At 41.4% G+C, this 10999-nt stretch overlaps 1 protein-coding gene across 1 annotated transcript; it reads right to left on the reverse strand.

Annotated features, from left to right (window-relative positions):
* Positions 1-1842: 1842 nt before the first annotated feature.
* LOC120021193 (adenylosuccinate synthetase isozyme 2-like) lies at positions 1843-10514 on the reverse strand. Its single transcript, XM_038964839.1, has 13 exons — positions 10261-10514; positions 9204-9306; positions 9040-9108; positions 8867-8917; positions 8705-8771; positions 8344-8451; positions 8126-8207; positions 3378-3504; positions 3121-3275; positions 2832-2956; positions 2557-2654; positions 2281-2430; positions 1843-2174 (listed from the first exon to the last, which is right to left on the reverse strand). The coding sequence occupies exons 1-13, from the start codon at positions 10483-10485 to the stop codon at positions 2122-2124; spliced, it is 1413 nt and encodes a 470-aa protein (XP_038820767.1). The 5' UTR covers positions 10486-10514; the 3' UTR covers positions 1843-2121.
* Positions 10515-10999: the final 485 nt, after the last annotated feature.

Consider the following 10999-nt stretch of genomic DNA (forward strand, 5'->3'; position numbering starts at 1 on the left):
GTCTTGTTTAGCACATTACGTTGTAAGGGTGCCCAGTTGGACAAATTCCCGACCAGTCCATTCATCATGCATGTCTTTGCTGTAGATCCCAAATAGAGAACAGAGAATGGCCCTTCTGAGAATTCAACCTAAAATCATACATGTGATCAAATAATTCTGTACTAGTTTAGATATTTTTTCACATTATCAAATGGATGTAACCAGGACCTTTGCAGCTTGAATGGCTCGGCTCATTTGTGTGAAATGTCAGTGTGATGTTGTCTGTGTATAGACATTGCATCATAAATAACAACTTATTGTAATCGCATTTTATTGATCATACACATTTAGCAGATGTTATTGCGGGTGTAGCGAAAAGCTTGTGTTTCTAGCTCCAACAGATTTGTCGCTCAGTCAGTCACCATTTACCCACAATGCATCATGGATTTGATGGTCTCGAACACGGCTAGTCTTGAAAATGGCCTTGTTCCACATTGCAGACAACTGCTGACTGACCTACAAAGAACCTTGAATCATAAATAACTGCTCATAATTTGATCAATAAGTCAGTCAATTTATGAACAACTATACATTACGGTTATGATCCTCTTGAACAGGGCCATTGACAAAGAGGGAAGGGAAATTACCGCTTTTATTGGACAGCAGACCAAATAGTCCACAGAGAAGAACATACACATGATACTATCAACAAAACAGAACAGCAGTGACACTTAGTATTTTATTGATAATTGTAGGTGAGTAGAAGCATTTTGTTAACTTCATTACACCGAAAGAAATTGGAAAACATTTGTAGTTTGTATATACATACAAAATGGAGTTCACCCAGGTTCTAAACATCAGCCAGTCTGTTCGTGTGCAATCACAAGTTCTTGATCTTAAAAGAGGTTAAGGATCAGACCCTTTTTTTCTATTTTCGCCTAAAATGACATACCCAAATCTAACTGCCTGTAGCAGGGATATGCATTTTCTTGGTACCATTTGAAAGGAAACACTTAAGTTTGTGGGAATGTGAAAGGAATGTAGGAGAAAAACACATTAGATCTGGTAAAATACCCCCCCAAAAGTTATTTTGTATTTTTTTGTACGATCATCTTTGAAAATGCAAGAGAAAGGCCATTTAGCCAGGCCAGGTGTAATTTAGACATTGGCCACTAGATGGCAGCAGTGTATGCGCAAAGTTTTAGTCTGATCCAATGAACCATTGCATTTCTGTTCAAAATTTTGTATCAAGACTGCCCAAATGTGCCTAATATGTTTATTCAAAACTGTGCACTCGCCTCAGACAATAGCATGGTATTCTTTCACTGTAATAGCTACTGTAAATTGGACAGTGCAGTTAGATTAACAAGAATTTAAGCTTTCTGCCAATATCAGATATGTCTATGTCCTGGGAAATGTTCGTTACTTACAACCGCATGCTAATAGCATTAGCCTACGTTAGCTCAACCGTCCCGCAGGGGACCCACCAATCCTGAAGAAGTTTTAATGATCAATAGGAAATCAAGGCATTCAGACAGCATCCCTTTAGAATCTAAAATCCTGCCAATAATTCCTTCGTACAACAGGCCAGCACATCCAAAGACCTAATTATGAGGCCTCCTTAAAAACATTAGCCTAGTATCGCAACCCTTAAGCAAAGATTGTGTAAAAAATAACTGCAAGGTGAAGTCATTTTAAAATCTCGTAAAAAAATAAAAATAAAAAAAAACAGTTGTAAAAACATTACTAGTAAAAATATATTACTAGTTGTAATGCCCAATTTGTAAGTCGCTCTGGATAAGAGCGTCTGCTAAATGACTTAAATGTAAATGTAGTTCAATGAAATGGTTGATGAAAGCCTGGTATGGTTACCACAGTTGTTTAAGATTTAATACCTGTCTGTCCATTACATATGGAGGATGAACATAATGGTCAATATATTGTGTTGTCATATCAGAAGAAAAGAAAGCTATAAAATGCAGGTTATACATTTCACTAATAACATTGCTGGTGAAGTTTTTTCTTTTCAGACTTTGGGACTTTAACCCAAGGTTTATAGTCATCTAAGTATTCATCATCATTCTTCTCCCAAGCAGCTGTTGTAATGGCAAGAAACCCAAAAGATATCAGTTCCCCAACTGATCAGAACAGCTTGATCATGCTTTCTCTGGATTTCCCAACTCCAACCCATTTCACTGCAAATAAAATCAAATTCACAGTGAATATATCATCAATTATCAAAACAAGGTTGGTTTTCAGTAAGGCTGCTTAATCACCATAAATACTTGTTTCTTGACTAACCTGGCACTTGCAAGAAGTCCTCGATGAAGCGGATGTAGCTCTGTGCCTGAGGGGGCAGCTCCTCAAAGCACCGCACATCCTCAGTGCTGCAGCACCATCCAGGTAGCGTCTCATACTTCACTGACACCCGCATCAGCACGTCCATATTGGCTACAGAGGGAAAGACAGGTAATAAGATGGGAGTCAGCATGCAGGGCAAGCCAAATCAAATGTGTAAGGGTAAAGTGAACGGATCAACTGTATAAAATAAGTCCCCCTAGACAGGGAGAAACTTACCAGGAAAACTGGGAAGGGGCTCGTCATCAACAGTGTAGGACACACCCACTTTGATCTCTGGCAGCGTGTCGAGGACGTCAAGCTTGGTCAGAGCGATCCTGTCGGAGAGAAACAGTGGTGTCAAACACGGTTATGCAATAGATAGACAGCAACTGAACATAGTGGAGGCATACACAAGTACAACAGACTGAACACGGTGATCCAATAATTACAATGCATACAGTATGGAACACATCCAGCAAGAAGGACAAGCAGGAGGAGAGACCGAGCCTTACGCAGTGAAGCCGTTGACCATGTGGGCGTATCTGACAAGGATCAAGTCCAGCCAGCCACAGCGGCGCCGCCGGCCCGTCGTCACACCAAACTCCCTCCCTCTGGACTGCAACAAGTTGCCAACCTCCTGGACCACAATCAACACAGCAGTCAGATCTGGGATTCACTATAAACTGAATGTAAATATGAAGTACTAGAAGAGACGGTTCCTAGACAGTAAGTTTACACCCCTACAAATTCATACTGTATGACTTAAGACAATTCTGCAAAACACAAACACTATCCACTCACATTGTCCTGCTCAGTGGGGAAAGCTCCAACACCCACACGGGTGGTGTAGGCCTTAACCACACCATACACTCTCCCCACATAGGACGGGGGCACACCCAGGCCAGTGCACACCCCCCCAGCAGTGCAGTTAGAGGATGTCACAAACGGGTAGGTGCCTGAAAAAGACAAATTATTTGATTTCCTTCAAATTATATTCCAATGGCCATCACTAAATAGCAGAGTAGTAATTTACTCCCCTCAAACCCTTCTGTTCTCACCAAAGTCAATATCCAAGAGGGCTGCATTGGCTCCCTCCACCAGAATCTTCTTACTGGGACCAGTGAGGGCCTTGTGCATGAAGTACACCCCATCGGTGACAAGGGGCCGCAACTTCTCAGCATACACCTGGAAAAGAGGGAAAATCAGTGACCACCTACATAGAGAAACATCTCAGTATCTTAGGTTTTCTAGCTCCCCCTGAAAGACTATCAAGGGCTGTTCTGCATGGAATCAGCTCAATTGAGACAGTAATTGCCTGTAGAGAGAACAGGATCACATTCATTGGGCACAAACGAGAGATAAGTGGACTAGCATCCCTAACCAGACAAGAAAATACTAATCCAGAAGCGGCGCTCCAAATGGCCAGGGACATTATCCGCAGGCAAACTTAAATCCGTTTACCTCATTTCTACCAGCATGTCACGTGTCACGAAATGTTGTTTTTTTTACTTAAAAAAAACTTTAGACCACCTTTACTCCACACACAGATGCATACAAAGCTCTCCCTCAATTTGGCAAATCTGACCATAATTATATCCTCTTGATTCCTGCTAACAAGCAAAGCTAGGAAGTACCAGCGACTCACTCAATACAAAAGTGGTCAGATGGCACGGACGTTACAGGACTGTTTTGCTAGCAGACTGGAATATGTTCCGGGATTCATCCAATGGCATTGAGGAGTATACCACAGTCACTGGCTTCATTAATAAGTGCATCGATGACGTCGTCCCCACAGTGACAGTAAGTACACATCCCAACCAGAAGCCATGGATTACAGGCAACATCCGTACCGAGCTAAAGGCTAGAGTTGCCACTTTCAAGGAGCGGGACACTAATGCGGACGCTTAAAAGAAATCCTGCTATGCCCTCATACAAACCATCAAACAGGCAAACCATCAATAGAGGACTAAGATTGAATCCTACTACACCGGCTCTGACACTCGCCAGATGTGGCAGGGCTTGCAAACTATTGTGGACTACAAAGGGAAACCCAGCCGCAAGCTTCCCAGTGACGCGAGCCTACCACACGAGCTAAATTCCTTTTATGCATTACCAGGGTGTGTACTCACAGCAACTATCTCCCTGACCAAAGCTAATACCTACATGTTTCAAGCAGACCACCATAGTCCATGTCACCAAGAATGCAAAGGTAACCTTCCGAAATGACTACTGCCCCATAGAACTCACGTTGGTCGCCATGAAGTGCTCTGAAAGGCTGGTCATGGCTCACATCAACACCATCATCCCAGAAACCCTAGACCCACTCCAATTTGCATACCACCTAAACCGATCCACAGACGCAATCTCAATCGCACTCCACACTGCCCTTTCCCACCTGGATAAAAGGAACACCTGTGTGAGAATGCTGTTCATTGACTACAGCTCAGCATTCAACACCATAGTGCCCACAAAGCCATCACTAAGCTAAGGGCCCTGGGACTAAACAGGAGGTCAGAGAGCTGGCAGTGTGGTGCCCGGACAACAACCTCTCCCTCAATGTGATCAAGACAAAGGAGATGATTGTGGACTACAGGAAAAGGAGGGGTCATGTCCACATCACCAACAAACTACCATAGTCCAAACACACCACGACAGTCGTGAAGATGGCACAACAACACCTTCTCCCCCCTCAGGAGACTGAAAATATTTGGCATGGATCCTCAGATCGTCAAAAAGTTCTACAGCTGCACCATCGAGAGCATCCTGCCAGTTGCATCATCCCCTCGTATGGCAACTGCTCGGCATCCGATGGTAAGGCGCTACAGAGGGTAGTGCATACAGACCAATACATCACTGGGGCCAAGCTTCCTGCCATCCAGGACCTATACACTAGGCGGTGTCAGAGGAAGGCACACATTTTTGTCAAAGACTCCAGCCACCGTAGTCATAGACTGTTCTCTTTGCTACCACACAGCAAGCGGTACCGGACTATTTACATTGACACCCCCCACCCCTCCTTTGTTTTTACACTGCTGCTTCTCGCTGTTAATCTATGCATAGTCACTTTACCCCTACCTACATATTACCTTGACTAACCCGCACATTGACTCGGTACCCCCTGTATATGCCTCGTTATTGTTATGTAATCTTAATGTTACTTTTTACTCTGGTTTATTTAGCAATATTTTCTGAACTGCATTGTTGGTTAAGGGCTTGTAAGTAAGCATTTCACATTAACATTTGATTTGACTGCAACCTGGGCAGGTGATTATGGCTCAGAACAAAGATGTTTTTAAATGAAGCTAGCTATAATACACACACACTACCTTTCAAAAGTTTGGGGTCACTTAGAAATGTCCTTGTTTTTGAAAGAAAAGCATTTTTTTGTCCATTAAAATAACATCAAATTGATCAGAAATACAGTGTAGACATTGTTAATGTATAAGTGACTATTGTATCTGGAAACAGCCAATATTTTTTTAACGGAATATCTACATAGGCCCATTATCAGCAACCATCACTCCTGTGTTGCAATGGCACGTTGTGCTAGCTAATCCAAGTTTATCATTTTAAAAGGCTAATTGATCATTAGAAAACCCTTTTGCAATTATGTTAGCACAGCTGAAAGGCCAGCATCCCGGAGTCGCATCTTCACTGTTGACGTTGAGACTGGTACTATTTAATGAAGCTGCCAGTTGAGGACTTGTGAGGCGTCCGTTTCTCAAACTAGACACTCTAGTGTACCTGTCCTCTTGCTCAGTTGTGCACCAGGGCCTCCCACTCCTCTTTCTATTCTGGTTAGAGCCAGTTTGCGCTCTTCTGTGAAGGGAGTAGTACGAGATCTTCAGTTTCTTGGCAATTTCTCACATGGAAGTCTTCATTTCTCAGAACAAGAATAAATAGACTGACGATTTTCAGAAGAAAGGTCTTTGTTTATGGCTATTTTGCGCCTGTAATCGAACACACAAATGCTGATGATCCAGATACTCAACTAGTGTAAAGGCCAGTTTTATTGCTTCTTTAAATCAGAACAACAGTTTTCAGCTGTGCTAACATAATTGCAAAAGGGTTTTCTAATGATCAAATAGCCTTTGATAAACTTGGATTAGCTAACAACGTGCCATTGGAACACAGGAGTGATGGTTGCTGATAAGGGGCCTCTGCATGCCTACGTAGATATTCCATAAAAATCAGACATTTCCAGTTACAATAGTCATTTACAACATTAACCTGTTTGGGATAGGGGGCAGCATTTTCACTTTGGCATGAAATGCGTGCCTAGAGTCAACTGCCTGCTACTCTGTCCCAGATGCTAATATATGCATATTATTAGTAGTATTGGATAAAAAAAAAACTCTGAAGTTTCTAAAACTGTTTGAATGATGTCTGTGAGTATAACAGAACTCATATGGCAGGCGAAAACCTGAGAAAAATCCAACCAGGAAGTGGGAAATCTGAGGTTTGTAGTTTTTCAAAGCTTGGCCTACCGAATACACAGTGTCTATGGGGTTAATTTGCACTTCCTAAGGCTTCCACTAGATGTCAACCGTCTTTCAAAACTTGTTTCAGGCTTCTGCTATAAAGGAGGGGGGAATGGGAGCTGAATGAGTCATGGGTCTGGCAGAGTGTCTCAGGCTCGTGACGCGCGCTACCGACAGAGTTAGCTCTCGTTCCAGTGCTTTGCTACAGACAATGGAATTCCCGGTTGGAACATTATTGATGATTTATGTTAAAAACATCCTAAAGATTGATTCCATACATCTTTTGATATGTTTCTACGACCTGTAACGGAACTTTTGAAGTTTTTGTCTGGAGGTAGTGCTCATGAAGATGGATTACTGGGCTGAACACGCTAACAACTAGTGGCTATTTGGACATAAATTATGGACTTTATGGAACAAATCAGTCATTTATTGTCTTACTTGGATTCCTGGGAGTGCATTCTGATAAAGATCAAAGGTATGTGAATATTTATCACGTTATTTCTAACTTCTGTTGACTCCAACATGGCGGATATTTCTTTGGCTGGATTGGGCTCTGAGCGCCGTACTCAGATTATGCTTTTTCCGTAAAGTTTTTTTGAAATCTGACACAGCGGTTGCATTAAGGAGAAGTCTCTTTAATTCTGTGAATAACACCTGTATATTTTATCAATGTTTTATGAGTATTTCTGGGATTTCTGTGGCTATCTGCAAAAACACCAGATGTTTCAGAATCAAAACATTACTGCAAGTAACACGCCAATGTAAACTGAGATTTTTGGATATAAATATGCACATTATCGAACAAAACATACATGTATTGTGTAACATGATGTCCTATGAATGTCATCTGATGAAGATCAAAGGTTAGTGATTAATTTGATCTATATTTCTGCTTTTTGTGACTTTGGCTGGAAAAATTGCTGTTTTTTTTTTTTTTTTACTTGGCTCTAAACTAACATAATCATATGTTGTGTGTTCGCTGTAAAGCCTTTTTGAAATCGGACACGATGGGTAGATTAACAAGATGTTTATCTTTCATTTGCTGTATTGGACTTGTTAATGTGTGAAAGTTACATATCAAAAAAATATGTTCGAATTTCCCACGCTGCCTTTTCAGCGGAATGTTGTCGAGGGGTTCCGCTAGCAGAACGCCTGCGCTAGACAGGTTAACAATGTCTACCCTGTATTTCTGATCAATTTGATGTTATTTAAAAAATTGACAACTTTTTTTGCTTTTCTTTAAAAAACATGGGCATTTCTAAGTGACCCCAAACTTTTGAATGGTAGTGTATATTAGGACATTAAAGCACTGTTCTTTTCACCTTCAGTTGTTGCAGCTCATTGTCAATGTCAACATTTAGGTCAGGGTACATAGTCAGGAATTGCCCTGCTAACACACGGAACCTGTGGACAAAGAAAAGGCCATCAGCTATATCAATCAACATCAACTTTTTTTATTGATCATTAAAATCATTAAGGTTCAAAAGTGTATTTCAGGTAACTTACATGCATTCTTACAAACAATAATTTTGGTACTAACTTCTCCGCAAAGACAGTGAAATCAGACACAAGGTCACAGACTCGCAGTCCATTGCGAGCAGCTTTGGAAGAATAGGCAGGTCCAATGCCCTTTTTGGTGGTTCCCAAACTGGAAAACAATCAAAAACAGAAGAATGGACATTCAGGAATGCCACAGCAATAATGAACACTGCCTTTGCAGTAGCCCTAAAAGGCTACCATGACTTCCATTTTTTGTTGTTGTTGCTACAACCACTTTCACCACACAGTAAAATGAGGAACAGGGCGTCGTCTTCAAAGAGTCTCAGATAAGCACTCCTAATCGGAGACGCTTTATGAACACAGAGTCACCATCACTTCTTCATACAATAAAACCCACGCACTTCTTTCCTGCCTGTAGCTGTCTCTGTTGTTCCTGGATCCCATCAACAGCTTGGTGGAAGTTGAACACTAAGAGCAGATAACGCAAAAAAATATATATCATAAATTCATAGAATTGCAAGACACTAAACCAAAGATTTGTAAAACAAACAGCCATGTCTTACCAATGTGTGCACGGTCAGATATCTTTAACCGCTTCTCCCATCCTTGCAGTCCTGGACAATGACAAAAACAAATAGCTGTTATCAAAAACAAAGTGTTATCAGTGGAATCCACTTCCTTCACCTTTTTATCTCCATCATCTTTCCTGTAGGCCTCTTCAATTGCCAATACTCACCGTTGCCTTTCTGCAGGTTCTTTTCAGCCTCCTCGAAGAGGCCAGGCAGGTGTATCACAACCCCGTTCCCTGTGGATGAGCAGTTCAGTTATGGATGGTTTGAATAGGAAACCAAACCAATGAAAACATTGTCGAGGCTGAAATGTAAGAGAGGGTCAACCCACCAATAAATGAGACAGCCTTCTTGTTGAGCACTCCACTGGGCAGCAAGTGGAAGTCATACTCCACAGAGTCCACCACCACTGTGTGGCCTGCGTTGTTGCCTCCCTGAAAGAGACAACATTTACATGAACAACAAGAGAAGGAACAGAAAGTGAGTACAGCCCGCAGTGAACGAACACAGTGAACTAACACAGTGAACGAACGTGTAAGTACCAGTTAACTGGCAACATTTGATAAGTTTTCACTTTCCCCCCCCCCCTTTTTTTTTTACAACTACATCACTGAGCACAGCCAAATGTGAATAAGTAACTACCCGTTAACTGGTAAAGCTTTGTTTCAACAGCTATAAAACTTCAGTTTAGTACAAAATACGGACACGTGTTTGTGTAGTTAACAGGAGATAACGGTTTATTACTCACCAGTCAAAACTAGTCGAATGAGGGTGGGTATAATTTTTGGAACTTTCCAACAGGAATCTGTCCAAAACTTAAATAACAAGGATGCCAACAAACAGCACATACAAAGTAAGATGATAAATTCACCTAGTTAAATAGCTGCCGAATAGGCATCAACTCACCACGTAACTTACACTTAAAGTTTGTCCATAGGCTACCAGAGTGAGGAGTCATTTTTCGGAATAAAACGTGGTGAGTGAAAAACGTAACAAAATTGGCCACTCCCTACCCGGTATCTTATTCTGCCCGCTATACAACTTTATATGCGTTGTTTGTTGGCAACCTTATTATTTACGAAGTGTTTGGAACAGATTCCGATTGGAACGTTCCACAAACTATACCCACCCGTTACTGTAGCTAGATAACCCATTTGTTGTCGTGGGTTGTTACCCACTACCACCAGATAACATGCTTAACTAGCTAGCAATGCTAACGTTCGCATGATAAGTTGCTAAATAGCTAAAGTTATCTAGTAAGCACATTTCCTAAATATTATATACACTAACTACTATTGGTTTTGCCTAGCCAACGCAGCAGAATGAATGGCGTACTTTTGTCAAGTTCAAAATGCCTTGTTTGCTAGCTAGTTTGAGTAGCTACGTACCTGACACCTGCATACTAAATCCGCGTCCAGCGCTAGCAGGTCAACCACTTTCCCCTTTCCCTCGTCTCCCCATTGCGCACCGAGAACCACGGTTACTTTATTCCGAGGTTCCTTCGGAATCCGCAGGGACTCGACCTGTCCACTCTCCCGATGTCGCTTGAAAGCTGGCTCTCCGTTCATGGAGGCCGTTTCTTGGCCATTACACAATGTGCTATCTGCTGCCATGCTGCTGTGCTTTGCTTAAATCCGGAAGATAAAATTAGCGGGAAACGAGGTTGCCAGGTCTGGTAAAAAAATGGTGTATTGTCCATACAAAACCCACCAACAAGCCCTGAAAACTAGCCCTTTTCTCACAGTAATAGAGGAGTTTGACACATTAAACCTAATTAACCCCCTTTCCATATCATAATACAGCGAATTAAGAATTAATATCTACTTAACTTGTAACGACGAAATGATCAAAATTCAGTTTTCCATCAAAATAATATTATTGCGAGCTAGCGTGACATAATACATTCATTTGAATATGTTGCAAGACAAAATATAACTCGCCTTTATTAAACTCGCCAGATAAATCGACATGCATTGATGGAAAATGAACTCGTTTGAATGATGTTATTATAAATAAATCCCTTTTGGCATGTACATAACTACATCAATTTTACAGGTAACATTGCTTTTGTTGCTGGAATTTCAATCACTGAACAAATATTAATAATATGGATATGAACTGAATATT

The sequence above is a fragment of the Salvelinus namaycush genome, chromosome 26 (genome assembly GCF_016432855.1).
Source record: "Salvelinus namaycush isolate Seneca chromosome 26, SaNama_1.0, whole genome shotgun sequence".
Taxonomy (NCBI): Eukaryota; Metazoa; Chordata; class Actinopteri; order Salmoniformes; family Salmonidae; genus Salvelinus; species Salvelinus namaycush.

Coding starts and splice junctions, on each gene's coding strand:
- LOC120021193 (XM_038964839.1), bottom strand. CDS start 10,485: ATGGCAGCAGATAGCACATTGTGTAATGGCCAAGAAACGGCCTCCATG. Junction 9,307..10,260: donor ATTTAGTATGCAGGTGTCAG/GTACGTAGCTAC, acceptor TGTCTCTTTCAG/GGAGGCAACAACGCAGGCCA. Junction 8,452..8,704: donor CAGCTACAGGCAGGAAAGAA/GTGCGTGGGTTT, acceptor ATTGTTTTCCAG/TTTGGGAACCACCAAAAAGG.